At 36.9% G+C, this 22,712-nt stretch overlaps 1 protein-coding gene across 2 annotated transcripts; it reads right to left on the bottom strand.

Annotated features, from left to right (window-relative positions):
* Positions 1 to 69: 69 nt before the first annotated feature.
* LOC107839324 (protein REDUCED CHLOROPLAST COVERAGE 1) lies at positions 70 to 17,706 on the bottom strand. Of its 2 annotated transcripts, XM_016682761.2 has the most exons (26): positions 17,332 to 17,706; positions 16,899 to 17,003; positions 16,720 to 16,781; positions 15,942 to 16,034; positions 15,782 to 15,854; positions 15,295 to 15,645; positions 14,981 to 15,048; positions 14,731 to 14,862; positions 14,583 to 14,624; positions 13,930 to 14,454; positions 13,670 to 13,827; positions 9,086 to 9,605; positions 8,938 to 9,000; positions 8,722 to 8,823; positions 8,028 to 8,342; positions 7,354 to 7,446; positions 7,133 to 7,234; positions 6,767 to 6,871; positions 6,501 to 6,634; positions 5,939 to 6,122; positions 4,720 to 4,851; positions 4,225 to 4,337; positions 3,586 to 3,673; positions 765 to 3,134; positions 329 to 376; positions 70 to 241 (listed from the first exon to the last, which is right to left on the bottom strand). In XM_016682761.2, the coding sequence occupies exons 2-24, from the start codon at positions 16,960 to 16,962 to the stop codon at positions 930 to 932; spliced, it is 5,724 nt and encodes a 1,907-aa protein (XP_016538247.1). In that variant the 5' UTR covers positions 16,963 to 17,003; positions 17,332 to 17,706; the 3' UTR covers positions 70 to 241; positions 329 to 376; positions 765 to 929. The 2 variants fall into 2 exon arrangements, with proteins under 2 accessions (XP_016538247.1, XP_016538246.1); XM_016682760.2 differs by having other exon boundaries at positions 70 to 376.
* Positions 17,707 to 22,712: the final 5,006 nt, after the last annotated feature.

Below are 22,712 nucleotides of genomic sequence, written 5' to 3'. Positions count from 1 at the left end.
ACAAAGTCAGCACAGGCAATTTGGTTAAATGCTCATAAATTCAATTAAGCACTTGACAGAACATCCAAATCGAACCCAAAAATCTCAAAATTCTATTCAAATCTTTTAGATTGAACTTAGAGCAGAATGTATTGCATACACCTCTGTGAATCCGAGATCAGATGCAAATATACTTTGGTCGTGCAGTGGAAGAATAATGCTATAACGTATACAAGTCAGTGCAACCAATAATCACTAGCAACTGAGAAACAACAAGAAAAGGATTAATTCTATATTGCACTATGCTCCTAAAAAGACAAAAATGTTCTAACCAAACTGTGTAGCTTACACAAAAAATACAACTCCTTGGCGTCAAAAAGTATGTTGAGAAGTAAACCTGCAAGTCAATAAAAAAACATGTATAAGCAGAAACCATGCATTGTCGCTAAATGGACTAAATTAATATCGGATGCGATCAACGAACTGAAAATATAGTGTCATAATAGTATGCAGTTTCGATCATTTCTTGAAGTGCTTCTATAGAAGGATATGGTATTCAACCATTTGCTACATGAGGCTATAACTTAGCTTATTCGCTTACTGATATGTCACTCGCTTAATCTTTTAGAATTCTACTGTATCTCAAAGGTAAATTATTCCATTAATGTTATCTCTACTTTACCCAAAAGGTAAAAGTACTACTAAGCAAAGGACGATCTTTTTACCCAATTGGCAGCAGATAACAGCCTTGGTGAGGAGAGTAATATCTCTTGCAGAGAACTAACCTTTAAGTTAAACTGAGGCATAGTCTGAAAGACAACGAACATCAAAGCCATGAGAATTGGAGCAGCAATAAATTCCACCAGTCATGATATACCACCAACAGATGTATACTCAGCTTCAATAGACCATCCTGCTAGGACCATCTGGTAAAAGACATAATAACAGCCTCAAGTAGCAGTCGTTATGCAATGTTCATGTGGATCAAAGCTGGTAGACCTGGGAACCTCAGTCTCCCTTATAACCCTACTATATACAGCTTTGAAGGGCTGAGAAGAATATGGTCTCTTGAGCAAACTTATTGGCATTCTTAGAGTTTGTTTGCGGTTCCTCCGGCCCCGTACCAAAATGTTGAAGGTCTTCTCATCATCCGTCTCCACAAGATTTCTTTGCACATAATTGTCACTGCAACTTCCAGCCTTCTCATTTGATCCACTTCCCTCTTTTGATTGATCACTAGAGAAGGTAACAAAATGTGAATCTGAAGTGTTGCTTGCTCTCTCTTTTTCTGATCCAACAGCAGCTAAGCTCTCCACCATTTCCGATACTGGAAGATTTTCATCTTCTTTGACTTCATCTCCGGTGTTCAGATCTACTGGTAAGCTTGTTGTCAAACTAATGCTTTCAGGATTGTCAGATAGCTCCTTAGCAGCAGATATTGAGTCAGTTATAGACTCAATTACAGGTGGTGAGATAGAAAACTCGACTGGGTGGCAGCCAGGCCAAACTGTGGCAGGAACATACTCTGATGCATTAGGAGCTATGTTGCATTGCCAAGCATAATGATTCGGATGGAAAGTGCTGCTATTCATGGGGAAAGTACTTGGAGGTATCGTCTGGGGTTGAGAATACGGAGGGTAGATAAAGCGCAATGGGTGCATCATGTTTGGGGTGTGTGGAGGTGAAGGGTACAGGTGGTGAGGGGAGGAGCACATTGGATTGGGCAAGATGGTCGGTGGTCCTTGATGAAGAGACATGTTCACTGGCCAAGGGCCAACAGGTGGTCGTATTCCAGGAGGAGAAGGGAGATTAATGTTCATAGGTAATGGTGCTACGCGGGGAACGGCTGGGGAAGGGCTGAATGGTGTTGCTGATGCGGATAGCTTTCTAGACAATTCTCGACTTGCATCACTTGTATGAGATGATGCAGATTTTACCTTCAGATGATCCATATCTTGCAAGGTCATATTCGAGATACAGGTTGGATTTAAATGGCTTGATGAGTCCTTTTCACAGGGATCCACTTTGGGAGAATTGTCAGAAGGAGGGACATTATGAGTCTCGACACTAACCTGTTCCACTGGACTAACATCAACATGGCCGGGTTGAATAGATGTATTTGCAGATATCACATCTGAAATTTCACCACCGTCAAGATCACTCATTTGAATTTCTTCTTTTTTGTCAGTAGCTACTGTTTCACTTTTAACATGATCAGCAGAATCTGCAACAAGATCCTGAATGTTCTCTTTCTCCACGGATTCTGCATCACTTTTCATTGTTTTGGAATTTGTTTCTGCTCCGTTGCTCTCCTCTTCAAGTTTTGTAATGTCTTGATTATCAGGAATTTCACCTTCAGAAACTCTCTCCTGCAACATAGAGATGGTACCTGGCGGGGCAAGTGCTACTTCTTTATAGGAAGGAGATTTTCCAAGGTTTACTATAGAACTTCTCTTTGCTACTGATCCAACCTCTTTTGTTACAGAAACTTGGACCTGCTCTGATGAAGTAGTTAAATCTCCTCCAGTTGTGGAAATCTCAGGAACAGCATCTCTGACAGAAGGTGATACAGACTTTACGCGGTAGGCTACAGCTTTTATGACTCTTCGACCAAGTTTGGTACCAGGAGTTTGACTTTTTGCTATGTAATAATCTGCATAACTTCCTGGTGATGTCCGTTTCTTTAAGACATAATATTTACTAGCTTGATAGTTATTCTTCAATTTAGCATGATCAACATCAGAAACTGGGTCCTTTTTCTGGTAACCAATGACTTTGCTGATGGTTTGACGCCTCTGCCTTCGTCTTCGTCCATAGAAACCACCTGACCTTGGTCTCTGCACTGGCTGCCATCCATCTTCTGCTTCAGCAGAAGGTTCAGATAACACTTCATGGACTGTAGACTTCTCAATTAAAGTTTCCTTCAGCAAGGGTCCAGATTGGATGGGTTTGTTCTCAGCAATTCTTCCATCTCCATTATGATTGGATTCAATTACTGTGTCAACGGGTTCCATATGCATCTTGGGATCTGTATGATCTTCGATAAGTTGTTTCTTCTCATCTGTTTCTTCTTTGGGGACATCTTTAGGAGTGTCAGAGTTTGGTATGGAAACATTGCTTTGCTCAGATTTTCCCTTCACCTGAGAAAAAAGAGCCTGAAAAGAAATATTTCAAAAAAGGAAAAGGATAAGAAAAGGGGAGCATGTCCACTTTTACAATATATGGAGCATTATTTGCACATTCCGTGTGGAAGCATGATGGTAGTTTATCAGGCATATGCAATGTGAGCCTCAAGTTTTAAGCTACAATGCCTACTTAGGGGGAAATAGGAAGAACAAGAAAGGCAAAGAGACCTTAAGAGTGCCTCCACATGTCAAATCTTCTAAACATTACCAGTTTTCTTTTAAACTAGTTCATTCATCCCTCTTCTCTTCCAGAATGGTATTACAGATGGTACACATTCCAGAAAGAACATAACTGCTTATGCTTATTTTATAACAAGTTTGCCTAAGATGAACAACTTCATCCAAGCTTATTTCCATGTACCTATTCATGTCGATAATCATAAGCAAGAAACAAAGATATTGTATTGTAATCACCACGTACCTTTGAGACAAAACCTTTTCTTTTTGATCCAACATCTCTCCCTTTGGCATCAGGACTTGGATTGATGTAGTCGAGCAAATCTGACACACTGCACAAGAGTATATAACCACAAGATTAAAAACTGAAATATTTTGCCTACAGTTATCTAGGGTTTAGTTATCTGCTTGTACATTTTTGCGAAATCCTATGTGCATAAAATTTATGCAATTAAAAGTCAGGAAACAAAAAACTTTAACATTGGCAGCCATTGAACATGGTCCTTCCTAGACAAATTCATATTCCTAAAACTAAAGATCTTGAAGCGAAAAAATAAACGCCAAATGGACCGTCATAACAAAATATAAATAGATGGATTGCAAGCAGCCAGGCATTGGTTCAATAAAATAATCAGGATGCATTTGAGCATAAATTGAAGAGACAGAACATGAAGGCATAACATATCCTGTAATTTCAAAGCAAAAGAACAAGACAATGAGCAAAAGAAATATCAAACACATTCTGGCAGATTATGACGATTCAAGTCCTTCAGTTATTACATTATCTTGCAATCTATTAATAGCTAGACAGAAAGTAAGGTTGTCTATGTTACTTATTAAATCTAGCAAAAAGATTTAATTTATGCAATACATGCAAATATACCTCAAATGGCCCTTGCTAGCTATTGATGCATCAGGCTTCTTAGTTCCATTTCGAGCAGCTTCTTGTTGTTCAAACGCCTTTGACTCAAAATACTCGAGCCATGCAGCAGCATCCTTCAGCAAAGATCAGAAAAATTTAAAATTATGAAAATACATGGCTGAAGTAAGAACAGAATAGCCATAAAATTTTTAGAAAAACATATATTTTATTTCAGTACTGTCATCACCTACTAATACATCACCTAGATGCACCAAAATAGAGATGAAATGAAATTTAAAGACAACCTAATTAGTTAGAAACATCTGAAGTTGTACTTTTAGTAGTTTACCCGTAAGAAACTGTCTGTAAAGCACTGATTGCAATTGATTTGAGGTATTATAACTTCACAAAGAAAAAAGAAAAATTGCCAGCAAATGCAATTTGTTCATCCATCTATTCTCTGAAGCAAAAGAGTGGGCCTACTGATAGGGCACATGTGCATGAGACAGAAGCTACCTGTGTGCGAAGATCATCTGGACCAAGCTTTGCTCGAAGTATCTGCAAGGTTGTTTGCTCATGCTGAACACTCAAAGGATAAGCTTCCATCAAAGAGAGTGCAATTGCTATAGCATGATAACTTGCAGCTGTCTGGAAATCACAAGAGGCACAAAGGTAACTAGATCAGAGATAAGTGTGGGCAAGAATCTGTAGAGATAATTAACCAGGTTCAACAGATGAAGGCGTCTAATTATGTAGCCAACAAACTAAGACATAGTTTCCAAGAAATACAATATAGTGATGGAGTTGGTTTAACAACTGGAAAGTTTCAATCTTCCACGTGTTCAACCAAGTTCAAAATACAGCACTACGCAAGCTTGAACCAAAGATGACAAGGTAGTTTTATTAGCTAAACGACCAGAAACAAAAACAAGCACACCATGTTACGAGTTTCTGATAGAGATTATAATAGTTTCAAATATCCCAGTCTAAGGCCATTACTATTATATACTGAAGATTGTCAATCAAGTCCTTTATTGCAATAAAAATGACTATCATGGACCGGTGGAGATTGGAGAAGCAAATAACAATTGCCATAAAGATTGGAATGGTTCATGATTAACCCTTGTTTCCTTTTCACACTTTGGGGCCCAATGTGCTAACATTGAGTCACTTTGAAGCCGAATTCAAAAGAATGCTTAAGTACGTTCATTTGTTTAAGATCACACTGAAGTTACTTGATTAAAATGAAAATATGAGAGGACAAATTAGTAAATGGAACATCGAATGGACTTTTAGGTATGCAATTCTAGTATTTAGCATGTCTAGCACATCTTCAAGAGTATCTGAGGTCAATGACAGATGACAGATACCAAATCACAAAGAATAGGAAAGGAAACCATCCACCTACACTGATGTTTATTTGTGAACACCTTAGCCCGATAGTCAGGCCACAGCCATCAGAAAAAATCACTTGAATGGCATTACTTCTTTTTTTCTATAGTTAAAAATGCATAATGCATGTACTCAACTACACTCTTTGATGTGAAAATTACCCCGTACCCGGCCCCTCTTTGTCAATCAAGTGAATACTCATCTCATTAACTAGGAAATAAGAGGCAACCTTTTTTCTGAATAGAGCCACTTTAGTTTGACAAGCCTAGAGAACTAGAGGGAACTCTGAATGCTAAAATTAAAACACGACATTTAATAAGCTCCAGCTGAAGAAGAAAGGAACCTGAATATGGTCTGGACCAAGTAACTTTTGGTTACACTTCAAAGCTTTATGGAGATATCTGAGGGCAACATGCACATTACCGAGCCCTTCCTCCATCATAGCCACATTTATATATGTTGCTGCAGTGTTTGGATGCGAGGGGCCACATGTGAGATGCAACAAATAAAGAGCTCGTTTTACATACCTGTAAAATGGAAATGTTAAATTGCCAGTGTATAACAACAGGGAAAAAGTGAAAAAAATCAAAACAAATATTAAAGCATGACTATTTGATGTCAAAAGTGGGGAGCAGATATGACTGGCAAAATCTTTCATTATTGGGAGTGCAAAAGTTTTCACCGTATTAATTTAAGTGTTTCTTCTTTTCTTTTTTGATAAGAACCATGTTGATTTGGTGCAAGTGAGCCTAAATCTGTGTACATAATCTATAGTTTGTGATTTTTGGTGCAAGAGAGCCTAAATCTTTCTCTTTTTGTTTGTATTTTCCTTTTTTTGCTTATTTTAGTTGTTGCAACATCAAAGAAATTTTAAGTACTGGGCAATTTAACAGAAATAACCATACTTGAGAGCCAACTCTGTGTGTTGAAGTCGGTAATAGAAAACTGCAAGATCACCATAACTTTTCATTGTGTCTGGGTGATCGAGGCCCAACTCTCTCTCATTTATGTCCAAGGCCTTCTGCTGATAAATTGTGGCCTGTCATGGACACCACCATCATCAACACATTTAAGAGTTGAATATGGATAGAAGTCATAGTAGTTGAAGCAGGTAGAAAAAGTAACAATGTAGGGCCAAGGAGGTCTATGCTGACAAGCTTCTGAAGCATACCTGATTAAAATCACCGGTGTGATACAGAACAACAGCAAGAAGACTATAAGCTCCAGCAGTCATTCGATGATATGGACCACATACTGCGACCAGCTTGGCAAGAGCCTGAAAGCACCACAAAAATGCAGCAGTTGTCACATGGTATGCAATAATAAATATCATTCATCTTCAAGGCTTTATAGCTTATTTTCTTATTATGATTCCAATATTTTAAGGGTATATCCAAGACCAACAGGATGAAGAAATCTAAGAAGCCATGGAGTTCTAAAGCCCATCAAAAGAACTTGGTTTCTCTACAATAGGAAGCTTCAATTGGAAGAACGGACAATGTAATGTACAACTTTTTTCTATCTAGAAATCAATTACCTTAGTCCCATAACTGACAGCATCTTCAAGTTTTCCCTTATCCAGAGCTGTTTTGGACGACTCCAAAAGCTGCCTTCCGTCTGCAGAAGAGCAAGCAGCTTGCTGCAGAAAGGAGACACAAAGATACAAGACAAGTAGAAAAATATTGATAAGCAGGAACATAAGAGAAGTCGGCATAATATCTCCTAGTATCGCACATGTTGACAGGGTTGCATTATCACCTTATGCACTGGTACTAGGCTGACAATGTCTACTTTCTGAAAAGGACTTGGGGAACTCATATCATAATCTCTTGGAACCAGTTCAATTCCCACCTAGACAGAAAAAGTACTTGTAAGTGTTCTTGTGTATAAAACAAATACTGTGATAACATTCATTTCCATCATCAAAGTATTCAAGTTTATCTTCACAAAAGTTATATCTTTGCCAAGTTTAATATTTAATGAATTGACACACCAACAAGCGACACTAAATAAAACATACACAACTCAAAAACCTTCTTTACAATTGGCTAGTCAGATCACTATGTCCAAGCAAACATTTTTTTTTTTCAATTGCTTCTCATTTTTTGATGAATTTCTTTTTTCAATTTCAAAGACAGCAAAAATCCAAGTGTTCAGTACATTCTCAGAAGAAAGGTTGGAAATAGCCAAGTGTGAAGCCTACCAAATCCATCAAATGCAACCACACAGACAAAATTTTGATGTACAACGTATCCTGAATGATAACTGTACAAATTTTCATTATCTAATTACACACATCATTTAATTACACACAACATTTAATGAAAAATATTTTCTTTTTTAAATGTGGAGAAGGAACAAATATGAACTACACATGCAATGCTCCCAGACCGAGATCATTCTTAATTGTTATAAACATGAGTTTCAAGTACCTTATGGCATAAACCACGGAGGATCGCAAATTTCCTCACATCTTTGTAGTTTAGGCTGCCAACATCCCATTCATATCGCTTCTTCAAAAATAATTCCAGCCATATCCAGATCAAAGAATCAACACCTAACTCATTTGCATCATCATTTTCAGGTACCCCAAGCATCATATTCAAAGCAGCAGCAATTATTGCAGCCATATCCTCAATATCAACAACCGATGCAATAACTGCTTGCAGAATATGTTTAAAAGCTCGAACTATCATCTCATGTATACAAAGAGATTGCACATGTGACAACTTCTCAGAAAGTTTAACCTGCCCAAGAAAAAAAAGAGCAAGGATCAATTCAGGCGAACCTTAATCAGATAAAAATAGGCCTACTATGATTTTACTGTTGCACATAGGATTTATCACGATCTAAAATCAGATCAACGTGGAGGTACTGCGAAAGAGATAAAGAATGAGAAAAACAACTTTCAGATAATCCTCAAACCGTTTGACAGTTCTAACAAAGGTCAACATCTATAGTTGATAATACTCAGATAAATATATTATGATCTGGAGATAGAAGATACTACACAACAAGACAGAAATTGAAGTTCAAGTGGACAAATATATATGTAACACACACACAGACACACACGCATACAGAAGGAGAAAATCGGTAAGGGTAAAAATGATCAGTGAGACTTACTACTTGTCCAAGAGAACGCATACGTAGACCCCGTGTATGCATGAAATCAGTTAAGGTTCGACCATCTACCGGTGAGAGTTCCAAAGAGCCAAAATCAGCCACCTGCATGCATTGTAAAATGAAACACAGCTAAGATACCACTTGTCACAGATTGATGTATCTATCGTACAATTTTCTTTATAGGTTTATATATACACAATACTATTTAAGTGTTACCAGCTTTGGCAGGGCAACTTCGTTGTAATACTTCTGTGACAGAACAATCAGCTCTTCCAAAGACTAGCAACAGCAGGAAGTGGTTAGAAGTTGGAAAACGATAAAGGCCTTCTCATAATCTAAAACTAAATATTTGAAAGATTTCTACCTTAAGGTGAAGTCCAGTCTCTGACTCTTTCAACCTAGTAAAACCAGCATCAGACAACAATGCCTTGAGGACGACCTGATTTTGATCCGTATCAGTCTCAAACTGCGACTCCCCAGACTGCAGGACAGTTTTTTCTGATCCCCTTTGAACACCATCTGCGATAGATTTGAAGGTGTCAGACTGGGATTCCGTGTTAGCACCATCTGAGCTCTTCTTTCTGTTCTTAAGGGACTTGAGTGGTATTCCAAGTCCCTCAACCTTCATCTCATTTTTTGTCTTCTCAACAGGGTTCTTTTTGTCCTTTTCTGATTTCTTCTGATCTTGTAAGTGTTGTATCCAGCATGCACCAAGTTCCCATCTGATGAAAGAGTCACCTTCTATTTTCTCTTCTTCAAGTTTGGTAAGACTCTCTTCTAGTATTCTCTTTACAAATGCCTGAGAGCAGTTTGTCTCTTCAGAATCTGAAGGTTTTGAATGCATTACCTTGTTGACCACTTTCTTGTGAAGGAGTAAACGCAAACTGCAAGATAACATATTAAAGTAAGAAAAATTGACAATTAAGTCTTGAGAAGATGAATGCACCATCCACTAGAAAATTGCTATTGAAATACAAGACGGGTGAAACGGTGAAAGTGACACCAAAATGACTAACTATGAATAGGAGGTTATTAAATTTGATAAGAAATGGCCTTTGGATCTAACTCAACCCCAAAAGCTAACTCATGAGAGGAGAATTACCCAAGTCCATATAAAAAGACCACCAGTCCATTCCCCAACAAAAGTGGGACTTTACAACAACAACAAACCCAGTGTATTCCCACTTAGTGGGGTCTGGGGGGGTTTAAGATGTACGCAGTCCATACCTCTACCTCTGATGAAGTAGAAAGGCTGTTTCCGAAAGACCCCCGGCTCAAGTCACGAGATATCACACAAACACATAGTACAGCACAGAAGCAGATGACATAACATAGATACGGCACCCATAAGGAATATAAAACAGAGTAAAGCAGGAATGCAGGAATATAAAGCAGAGGAAAGCACACATATTCGTAATAAACATGGAACACGGAACACGGAACATTGAATACGGAATCATAACAGGAATACACCCCCACCAATTAATTCCCTACACTAGCGACCCGAACTGGCCCTAATCCTCTGCCGTAATTCGCATCTTCCAGACCTTCCTATCTAGGGTCATGTCCTCGGTGAGCTGTAACTGTTCCATGTCCCGCCTAATCACCTCACCCCAGTACTTCTTCGGTCTACCCCTACCCCGTCTAAAACCATCCAACGCTAGCCTCTCACACCTACGGACCGGGGCATCCATGCCCCTCCTCTTCACGTGTCCGAACCATCTCAATCGTGCTTCCCGCATCTTACACTCCACTGAAGTCACACCAACCTTCTCCCGGATAGTCTCATTCCGAACTCTATCCCCTCGGGTCAGTCCACACATCCAGCGCAACATCCGCATTTCTGCCACCTTCATTCTTTGGATGTGGGAGTTCTTAACTGGCCAACACTCCGCTCCACACAGCAAGGCCGGACGGACTACCACCCTATAGAATTTGCCTTTAAGCTTGGGCGGCACCTTCTTATCACACAGCACCCCCGATGCGAGTTTCCACTTCATCCATCCCGCCCCAATACGGTGCGAGACATCCTCGTCAATCTCACCGTTACTCTGGATCACGGACCCGAGATACTTGAACTTATCCCTCTTCCCTACCTCCTGTGCTTCTAGCCTCACTACTACCTCATTCTCCCGCCTCACGTCATTAAACTTACATTCCACATACTCTGTCTTGGTTCTGCTCACCCTGAACCCTTTAGACTCCAGAGTTTGCCTCCACAACTCTAATTTGTCATTCACACCCCCTCGAGTCTCATCTATCAGGACTACATCGTCTGCAAAAAGCATACACCATTACTAACGCAAACAAAAAGGGACTAAGAGTAGATCCCTGATGCAATCCTGTCAGGACAGTGAAATGCTCTGAGTCTCCTCCCGCCGTCCTCACCTGGGTTTTCACTCCCTCATACATATCCTTAATTACTCGGATATATGCCTGCGGTACTCCACTCACCTCCAAGCATCTCCAAAGCACTTCCCTGGGGACTTTGTCGTACGCCTTTTCCAGGTCGATGAACACCATGTGCAGATCCTTCTTCCTCTCCCTATACTGCTCCACCAACCTCCGTACCAGGTGGATTGCCTCCGTCGTCGAGCGGCCGGGCATAAATCCGAACTGGTTTTCCGAAATAGACACTATCCGTCTCAGCCTCACCTCGACCACTCTCTCCCAGATCTTCATAGAGTGACTCAGTAACTTAATCCCCCTATAGTTATTGCAACACTGAATGTCCCCCTTATTCTTATAGAGGGGGATCATGGTACTCCACCTCCACGCCTCGGGCATCTTTGCCGTCCTGAAAATTTCATTGAACAATGCAGTCAACCACCTTACACCAGCCTCTCCAACGAACTTCCAAAACTCCACCGGTATCTCATCCGGCCCCGTCGCCCTACCCCTTCGCATCCTGCGGACTGCCTGTCTAACCTCGTCTACCTTAAAACGTCTACAATAGCTAAAATCCCGACACTCCCCTGAGTGCTCCAGTTCCCCTAACACAATAGCTCTGTCCCCCTCGTCATTCAAGAGCCTATGAAAGTACGACTGCCATCTCTTCTTTATGTGGCCGTCCTCCACCAACACTCTACCGTCCTCCCCCTTAATGCACCTCACCTGATCGAGGTCACGACCCTTCCTCTCCCTAGCCTTAGCGAGTCGGAACAACTTTTTCTCCCCTCCTTTCCCCTGTAACCCTGCATACAAGCTCTCAAAAGCGGCCGTCTTAGCTGCCGTGACCGCTGACTTCGCCTCCTTCCTCGCTAGCTTGTACTCTTTCCTGTTTACCCGCTTCTCTTCTTCGTCCTTACTTTCCACCAACTTAGCATACGCCTCTTTCTTGGTCTCCACTTTCTTCCCCACCTCTTCATTCCACCACCAATCCCCCCGATGATGTCCGGCCCGGCCCCTAGAAACACCCAACACCTCCCTTGCATTCTCCCTGATGCACGTTGCCGCCCTATCCCACATATTATCCACATCCCCCCTACACTCCCACACCCCCATTCCCGCCAACCTCTCCCCTATCTCCCACGCATTCACTGGCGTCAAACCGCCCCACTTAATTCTCGGTCTACACTCCTTACTCCTCCTCTTTCTATTCTTCTTTATACCCAAATCCATAACCAAGAGCCTATGTTGGGTCGAAAGATTCTCACTCGGGATGACTGTACAGTCTTTACACAACGCCCTATCCCCTTTCCTAAGCAACAAAAAGTCAATCTGGGTCCTGGCTATCGCGCTCCGAAAAGTGATCAGGTGCTCGTCCTTCTTCGGGAAGCCCGAGTGTGGAGTGGGGTCCCAAACAGAAACAGACCCGACTCTAATACCATGTAAGATATGGACATTGGGCATAACGCAACCCAAAAGCTAGCTCATGAGGGAAGGATTGTCCAAGTTCATAAAAGGAAACCACTAATTCATTCCCAAACCAATGTGAAACTCTAACCCACTCTACCAAGTTCGAACACTCCAAGAAAGTAGAGCATCTTAATATTAGTACATTGGGAGATGTAGCACACAATTATCCATATTTGTACACGTCATGGATGACTGTTGTGGAAGGTTGTGCTAAAGTTATTACTCCCTCCGTTTTAATTTATTTGTTTGGTTTTGACTTGGCACGGAGTTTAAGGAAATAAAGAAGACTTCTGAATTTTGTGGTTTTAAAGTAAAGATATGTCGAATGTATCTAAATATCATTTAATCTTGCGGTCTTAAACGTGCCTGGTAAAAACTTTTAGAACTAAAGAATTGTCAAAAAAGGAAAGAGGATTCTTGTTTTAACGGACTAAAAGGAAAGTAAGACAAACAAATTGAAACAGAGGGAATATATTTGATCAAGTTACCCCAATTGAGTCCTAATCTTTCTTTTAATTCCATTTTTGTTTTTACCTTCAGAAGGACCTTGCCATTATAAGCAACATTTTTTGATGAAGTGTTTTACAAATCACGGAGACATTAAGGAGATGCATAGTAACAGAACAGAAGATCAGCTCATACAAAGATAACAAAAACCTATCATAAGTCTAGAGAGCTGATAAATTCAAGGTCTATCATAAGACCATTACAATCTACAATAAAGCTGTGGAAATCAGGTCTAGCAGGGATCCTAGAACAATAAGTATTTTAAAGCACTATATCATCAGGGCTCAGAGCAAAGAAAGAAGCTATAAAAATGCAGTCGTAATATTGCATGTCATTTTGGAAAAAGCTCCTACTTAAAGACTTCTACTCCAGGATAATTTATTCCTCCTACAAACTTCTGTTTCTAAAAGCTGAACCAGAATGAGAATCCCAATTTTCAAGAGCTAAACTTAACTTTATATTCACCTTTTAACAGTCAAAAAAGAACAAAATGTTCTATTGTTTGCTTCGTGAAACCACAACAGAAAGAGATCAATGAACTATTATTACTTATTGGCTTACTATGAGAAAATTCAAGTAATACCTGTTGATATTGAGGGCATTTGCACCACCATCAGGCTGATCAGGAAGTTCCATGCTTTGCAGTGGGCTGCCCACTTTGTCATTTTCTTTTCCTTGAACTTTTACAGTTGCAATATAACCACAATGCCTTACATTCAAAACACCTAAAGTAGCAACATCCTGAATTGAAAATGCAGTAAGTTTTTTCCCAATCAGATGCACTATATTAGAAGTAAAACAATAAAATTAGGACCCACATGATTTTTCTTAGTATTTTCTTACATGGGCAGCAGTATTTTCATCAGCAGTTATCCCCTTCAGCAAATTTCTTTCCATCAGATTCTTCATAGCTATTCCAGTTGCTTGAAATCCATCAATTTTGGTATCTACTTTGCTGCTAGCATTTGAAGCATCTTTGGTAACAAATATGCTCAAATCCCCAACTGACTCAGTCAAAATGATTTCTCCATTCGAATTACAATGAGCTGGTTTAACTTTCTCCATGACATGCTTTACAGCTGAAATGGCTCGTAAAATGGCGACATCAACAAATAAACTATGAAGAAGAAAAGCCTTCCTGTCTCGTATCTGCCTCTCCTCTGTTGTCTTACAAGGCATGGATGCAACATTCAAAAATTCATTGGCATAAGGTAACAAATCAAATTTGCCATCTCGGCCAAGCCCACCTCCATTTGCTCCCCAGTTTTCATCCTCCACAGGTAGAGGTGGAAAGATAGCTGGCAATTGTGCTGCCACAGGTGGTATAAGCCATGTGTTGGCTCTGAATCCGTAGGGAAGATTCCCAAACTGTATTAAGAAGTAAAACAGTTTGCACGCTTGGGTTAGAGAATCTTAAACAACGAAGATTCACCGTGTGCAATCAGTTTTAGAAAACTTAAGGTGATGAAACATATCAAGGAAATCATTGAATGTACCTTATTACGCTCTGAGAATGCTTTCATGAGCTCATCGTAAGCCTGAAAAGGACGTGCAATTTCAAAAATCAGCCATATATTCTTACAAGGAAACAAGAGAAAAACTAGCATGACTGAATTTTAAGGTAGAGAATCTGCTCAAGCTCACATTGTCAAATGCTCTACTGACTTGTCTCAACAAATCAACAAGATTGTGACAAAGAATCCCCTGCTTCCCAAAGTTATAAAATCCTTTCTTGCAAGCTTCAACTATAACCAGCTTTCCATTACAAAGTTTCACCTATAAACAATATTACATGCCCATCAATAACTTATTTTATGGTTAATTCATATCTCAAAATCAGATCATTGAAATCATTGGACTAAAGAATACTGAAACTGGTTCAAAGTAAGCTTACTTCAAGAGTGAAAAGATGATCATCTGGCAAAACTTCACCATCTTGCTGTCTTGTCGCTCTTCTTATGACTGCAGAAATTAAAGCTAATTTAATTTTTAATTACCCAATATGTTTCAATTTGTTTGTCTTACCATACTTTTTAGTCCATTTTCTAAAAGAATATCTCTTCGTTTTCCTTGCAACTCTTTAATTCAAACTTTCCTCCCGCATATTTTGATATATTGTATGTTTATACTTTCTTAAACTCCGTCTTAAACTCCGTGTCAAGCTAGGTGAGTATAACAAAAGAGACGGAATGAGTGTGAGAGCATTACACTGAAGCGGAGGAGTGAGATGAGAAAGCGAGAAGAACTCATAGAAGCTTCCAATCTTAGGGCACGTATTGCTCATCTCTCCATCAACATCCACTGACGCTGCATCTTTACCCGCCTGTTGAGACGCCGCCGCCGGAGTTGGCGTTTGTGGCGGCGACGATGACTTATCATTTGCCTGAACCTTGCTTGATTTTTTGGCGCCCTTACTATCCTGCGCACCCCGCGCATTCTTACTAGACTCAGTTTTCAAGTCCTTGCCATTAGTCCCCGACGGCCCAAAGCTCGTCGTACATGCAACGATATCCAGCAGCCTTATAACATGCGCCGTGGCGCTTTCTTCATCGTAGTCCTCTGTAACAAAAAGGAATTAATCAGAATCTGTGAGGGTATAATTGAGTTTTCATAATTTTAAGACCCGGGACCACTTTCCTTAAATGGAAATATCCTAATTACCAATACGACGTCGTGGTAGTTCAAAAAGTTTTACCTTCTATGAGAGTCAGGAGGCAGGGCTTCAGTGCGGAAACGTCCACTGTTTCTTTTAAACGTGGACCCCTTAACTGTTAAAACAGTAAAAATCAGATGGTCCTCATTAAAGTAAAAAATAAAAAGAAAAAATGACAGCCGTCTGATAGTGGGCCCCTTACCTCATGAGACAGTGAGAAATTGGTAATATTACAAGTTGTTGTGTTCACAGATAGTAATCGACGAACGTCAATAATTCTATCCGTAGATATTCCCTGCTCATACAAAACAAAAATCGTTGAATGATTTTTAATTAAATTTAAGAAAACCTTAAATAAAAAATAGTAGTAATAATAATCGTGTAGCAATGTTTTTTCATGAATTTAAATTATGTCGCATTCAACAAAATATTTTATTACTATCAAACAATATTTGTTGCGTGTACGTTTTAACGACCGATATATGACTATTGTTTCTACATTTCTCTTAACTTGTTTATCGACCATATGACCTTTTTTTTCTACGACTTTTACTAACTTTGTTTTTTGACCATTCAATTTTGTGAATTATCGATATCTAAACTAGAAAAAAAGAGATTTGAAGTTGTGTTCATGCAAGTAACCAACGAAATATTGAGATGGTTAACAAACTGTTTGGAAAAAATTAGCTTTTAGCTCCTCATTTTTTCTTGTTTTGGAATATAATTAGAAAGTCAAGCTGTCAGAGCTGAATTTGCTTTCCTTGAAAAAGCAACAAAGCAATGAAGCATCAACCAAAATCTAACACAAAAAGTAGTCGAATAAAATAAAGAATTGGCATTTCAATTCAATGTGTTTCAAGCAAAACTAATGACACTGGCAACTATAGATAATATTGTTAAACCTTGTGTTACAAACTTACATATAAGTAATATGGAGTATTATCGACCAAATATTTATTTCTGGTTAATAAATGACAAACCTTTAAAATAACTTGAGTCTCATCCGGAAGGTTTATCGTTATATCCATTACAACGGGAAGAACTGAACAAGCACAAAAGAAAATATATCATTAGAAAGCCATAAAGATTAATATATATACTGACATTTAATCTTGCTATATGCTAAAAATGTAGTACTAGTAGAGAAAGGATTTATTACCCTTCTCTTCTTTCTTCTTCTTGTCTCCCTTAGTTTTGCCACGACCATTCTTGCTTGGTGCCATTTGTCAACTCAAATTCTCAAACTTTCAAAATTCAAATGTACCTATAGACAATATGCCCGCCACAAAATTCCACATGAGACTTATTGCAGTACCATTCGGAGTCGGAGCTAGCGTTTCAATTACAAGCTCAATCGAATTCAATAACTTTGATTCAAATTTTGTAGTAATTTGTATTAGAAATCACAGTTAATTTAGAATTCAATAACTTTAATGGAGTACAATCCTGAACTCACAATTTGTCTGCAACAGTATGCTTCATTCGTGCATCGAATTAAATACATGTATAGTCCTTTATTTTGACTTGAATAAAGAGAAAGAATGTATAAAATAAAAGTAGAAGCAATTTGCATGTAACTGAGAATAATTTACCTGATAGAAAATCTGAAGTTTCGACAAGTTCGCGTGCTGCTTAAACAGGAAAAGTGTATTTAATGCTTCATTCAATAACAACTATGTAAATGAAGTAGCACACAGACCTGCTATAAATGTGTCTGTATGATAATAATTAAGTTATTAATACTATGTAGTATTGAATAGCACTGGGAATTTTATTTTATAAAGGAGGTAAGGGGTCTAAACTAGATAAGGAAGAGTACTTGAGTAAATAGATTTGAAATCTCAGCCAGTAGAGAGAAGTAAAGAAAAGAAAGAAAGGAGAAGAAGGGAAGCAATTGTGTGGGGGATATAGAGAGAGATGAGTGTGTGTGATAAGGAAGGAAGGGTTGAGATTTAACATTCAGAATTATAATGACATATTATGGCAGTTTCTGTAGATTTTAAATAAAATTTTAATGGAATATATGTATATAATATGGGCCGCGGGGATTTATCCAACTTGCTAGCTGCAACATTTGAGACACAGAGAAAAGAGAAGTTTTGGACCACTTAGATGTTCATTCATCTTTTTTCACATAGACTTGTGTGTTAATTTCCTTCATCTCCCTTTCACTTGAAACCCAATTCATCCTATGTGAAAAAGAAATTACTATTTGTTGGTATATTTTATTATTAAAATAAAAAATATTAAAGTGCATAATAATTAATAGACATGAAATAGAAAAAAATGATGGCATTATTCTTGTAACTCATCACATTAATTTTTTGTTATAGCAGATATAAATTGACAAAAATGTGGTCAATTATTTCGATATAACTCACATAAATACAATGTAATTAATTATCTTCTAACAATTGCCCCACTAATTCTTAAATGACTATCTACCTTCTTGACATTTATCTGTGGAAGAAATCTTATACCTATGTAAATGATGTTTTCTTCCTTTTGTTGTAGAGGAGAGAAGTAGTATGTTATGAACTTTACAGTGTTATATTTTGAGTTAATGTAGTGAAAGGGAGAGGTAATTGACAAGCTCAAGAGGTAATTGAGAACGTAAAATTTAGATGTGTACTAAATAAAAATTGAGCACATAGTTACTATTACTATCTTTTGTACATCAATAATACATTTACTCAACTTTTGCTCACTATAATAATAAAGTCATAAAATTATACTTCATCACATTAGATAGTTGAACATCGACTATTTAACAATTTTTTGAGCGTTAGCTTATCGTGCGCTCTTTCTTCACTAACAATTGTTGTTTTGTCCTCCACTATAATTGTAAAGTTATTTGAGTTTACTAACGAGCAACAAATTAATCCCGTCAAGATGACTTTGGTTTGAGGGTGGGGGGTGGGGGTGGGGGTTAATTATAAAGACAAGAAATAATAATTTGAAGATAAAATATGAAATTATCTCACTTCACATTTGGTTGAATTTTTAATTTAGTAAAACTAATTTTGAAATTATTTATCACAATTATAGTATTCTATTTAATATTACACCTTGATGATGATGGTCCTGTAATACTAATCTATAAACCAACAAAATGACACAATTGTCATTCTCCAAATGAAGTTGTTTTTTACCAAAGTCTCTATTTGATACTTCATGACATGTTTCTTCTCAAAGAGTCCATTCGAAATGGAATGTAGTGGGATAGGACAGAGAACGAACAACGTACTAGTGCTACATGTTGATTAATTTGGACAAAGATAAACTTGTGAAGAAACTAGCTTAACCTGTATGACCAGCTTCTTGATTTATCATTTTTAGTTTTTACTTACTTCATTTTATTTTACTCAATCCATGTTAATAGAGCTTTAATTAGAAATGTAATTTGCTAATTAATCTTATCAATAATATTTTCAGATTCTAAATTTGATTACTATTATTTTATGTAAATTCTTAATATTAAGGGTGGAAAGCGAAAAATAAAATAAAATTCTTTTGATTACGTAATATTGAAGAGAGTATTTTTGTGTTATTATTAATCACAAAAATGCATATTTGAAGATGTATGATGGATAATATAACACGCACTACCCGTTTGGATCTATTAGCTCATAATTCATCCAAATTTGCCAGTTAGTGCAAATGGACCAAATAAATTCAAAGTTGAAGGCCTGAAAAGTGAGAATTTCATAAAAAAGACAAAATTAATATGTAATCTGTCATTTCCCTCTATATTTTTGTTACTCGTATTTTATGAATTATGCTACTAATTAGAGTACTACAATTTTGTAACTCTCTTTCTGTGAGTTTCTTTCCCTGTGAATTTATTAATTTCTCTTAATTATATATATTGTTCGAGATCAAAATTATGAAAGAATAAAGTTTGACTAAATAATGAATGTTTTATATTTTATTGGTGAATGTTATGAGTAAAATCATCCACTTCCTCCGTATTTCCCTATTATTGTACGCCCTCCATAGTAAATATGAGTTTAAATCTAAAAAAAAATTTAAAAAAATCAAACGTAATTACTCCACTAGTCCGTAATAATTAGATTCTTGAACTTTTCTTCGGGTTGTGAAATACCGAAATATAAATATACAACCATCTAATAATTAATTTAATCTAACCAATAAACTTTCCGAAACAAACACTAATTAAATAATGCATCGTATAAAGAATAACCAGGGTTAGTGGAAACTAGCAACATGAAAGTTGCCGTTTAAACAACTAATATGTTGGCATTGTTCATTTCCATTGTCATCATTGTTTAATGCAAAGTTTTAAAGAATTTCTCTACGTTCATTTTTCCCAACTACTTTTTATTCCTTCCTGAAAGATAGTAAAAGTTTTTCATTAATTAGGAAAGGCATAATACATAAGCATGTTTCTCAACTTGATGTTAACTCGCATTCATGACCTCCAGCTCGAGATATGCACAAGTAGACATTTAATTTATATAAAGATGAACAAGTAGACATACGTGTGTCCTGTGTGGCATTATGCACGTAGGACATCATATAAGACACGAATTGGTCATGTAAGATACCACATAGGACGCATATGTCTACTTATTTGATTTTATATAAGTTTAAATGTATACTTATATATACCCAAAATTAAAAAGCATAAATACAAGCTAAAATCAAGTTAAAAGACACATTTATCCATTATGACATTGGAAAAAACTCTTTTATCCTCCTTAGATTGGATGTTCTTTATTAGGCCTATAAATAGCTAGTAAAAGGAAATGTCTCGAGTCTATTAGTAATGAGCTTAAAGGCAAACAGGTCTATTATTGAAAAGGTAATTTATTACTTTTTTAGCCTATCAAAAAATGTCCAAATACATGCTTTACGCAAATATGTTCAGAAGATACACAATTGACTTTGTGATCGAAGTACTTATAATAATAATACAATGATTCTAACTCTATCTTCCTCTCAAGTATGTTAGCTGGGCAATCATTTTCCCGCAAAATACAAACTTCTAGCCATAAATGTATGTGTTATAAGTATTGTGGAATCTTAGGGAGCGATCGATTAAAATGATGCAAACAAACAGAAATTGTCTTCAGATCAGTGATAGCTTGCTACAATACACCAATTCTTTACCATCCAAGAATGTCATTCACAATTTAAATAATTTAAATAGAAGAACATGATCTTAAAAAAAAAAAATTATATATTATTTTCATATCTCTTTGGTGACATAAATAACTATTACAAAATAAATATAAAATTAAAAGTAAAGTTATAAAAACTGCAAGTTAACTAACCCGTCCCCTCCATGTGTCTTTTGTGTACATTATAATAATTTTCAACAAAATAATGCATTCCAGACATTTGTGCAGAGATAAATCATTAAGCATGCAGCCAAAAGATAAATATATTTGATTCTTCAGTAGTATATCCTCACTTGCTATTCTCTGTGAGAATTATCTTAATTTGGATATCTAAACTCAGAAGTCATGATTGGTGTTGTAGAACCAAAAAATTTCATGTGACAAATTACTGGAATTTCCCCCGTCTCTCTTGGTATCCCCGAATTAATTAGCTCGCGATTAATTATTTTGAGATCCGTTATTCCATCCTCAAAATTGGATAACAATATGTTATAAATTCGAAATAATTAATCTCAAAATAAGTTATTCCATTCATTTTGTCTGAATCAAACACAAATAAATTCATCATAAACAGGGGCAGATGTAAAAGCTACTTTGGGGGTTCCCAGGAACTTACTAACTTTCGTATAAATCTTGTATTTATTTTGGAAAATCTAGTAAATATATTAAAATTATAAGTTAGGAACCCACAAAAAAATGTATTTATTGATCTAGTAACAAAGCAAGTGCATGTTGCAACATTATTGCCCTCTTGATTGTGGGTTCTAACTCCATTACTCACTTTTTTTTTTTTGTTTGTTCAAGAATCTCTAAATTTAAAATTTTAGATCGGCCTCTTTTGAGATTGGTTATTCTATTATCCACTGTACCAAACAATTTGTTAAAGTGTTACTAATATGTGGTCAAATTTTCTGAAGGGAAGTGAAAAAATGAAAATAGCCAATAGGAAAGTACAAAAGGCTAAATGATGGGAGTGAGGATTCCTGTCCTTGCCTCCTGAATACACAGCAACCAAGAAATTGTTATCCTTTCTCCTGACTTCCTAATACTTAAAACAACTTTTTCCCCTTCATAATTGTTGGAGCCACAATTATATTACTGTACTTCTATTTTGTTCTCTTATAAAGCCAAATCACTCAACAAAATTTTCGTCCCCTACTATTAGTACCTTACTTCATATCGCCTCAATGTCATGTGTTTGAGAAATGATTGAAATCTCATCATTTTTAATTGAAAATTTAAATTCAAGTTTCCAAAATATTTTTTTTTTTGGTACAGAACATTTAACGTGAATTTAAATTAATCGAATTAAAGAATTTCAGATACTATGCGATTTAACCATAAAAGAACTCATCCACATTTTTACAAAAAAAAAAAAAAAAACTTTCGGAGTGGAATCCATTCAAGTGTGAGCTGGATTACTTGGGCTTATTTCAATTTCTTTAGCCCAGTTCATTTTAGGAGATAAGATTTTGGCACCGTATGACTCGTGTTTCCTAATTGGAATAAACTAATTTTTATTTATTTTTTATTAAGCGCAGCTCGGTTGAATTCACGGGTTACCTGTCACCCGCACCTCATAGTGCTCAATCCACTTCACTGGATTATTGGGTGACATCCTTGGATGCATTGGAATAAACCAATTTTAAGTTTATAAAATTGACATTCGGTAGTTAATACTCCCTCTAGTCCATAATAATCGAATTTTTGCGTCTTTCTCAATATTTAAAATAATTTAATTGTTTAATCAAAGGAGTTGTTGGATTTTTATTTTTATTTTATTTTTCATTTTCTCCTTTCATTTATATTTTTAGATGATAACTTCGAGA

The sequence above is a fragment of the Capsicum annuum genome, chromosome 8, assembly GCF_002878395.1.
Source record: "Capsicum annuum cultivar UCD-10X-F1 chromosome 8, UCD10Xv1.1, whole genome shotgun sequence".
Taxonomy (NCBI): domain Eukaryota; kingdom Viridiplantae; phylum Streptophyta; class Magnoliopsida; order Solanales; family Solanaceae; genus Capsicum; species Capsicum annuum.
This window is presented reverse-complemented; position numbering and strand designations above follow the sequence as displayed.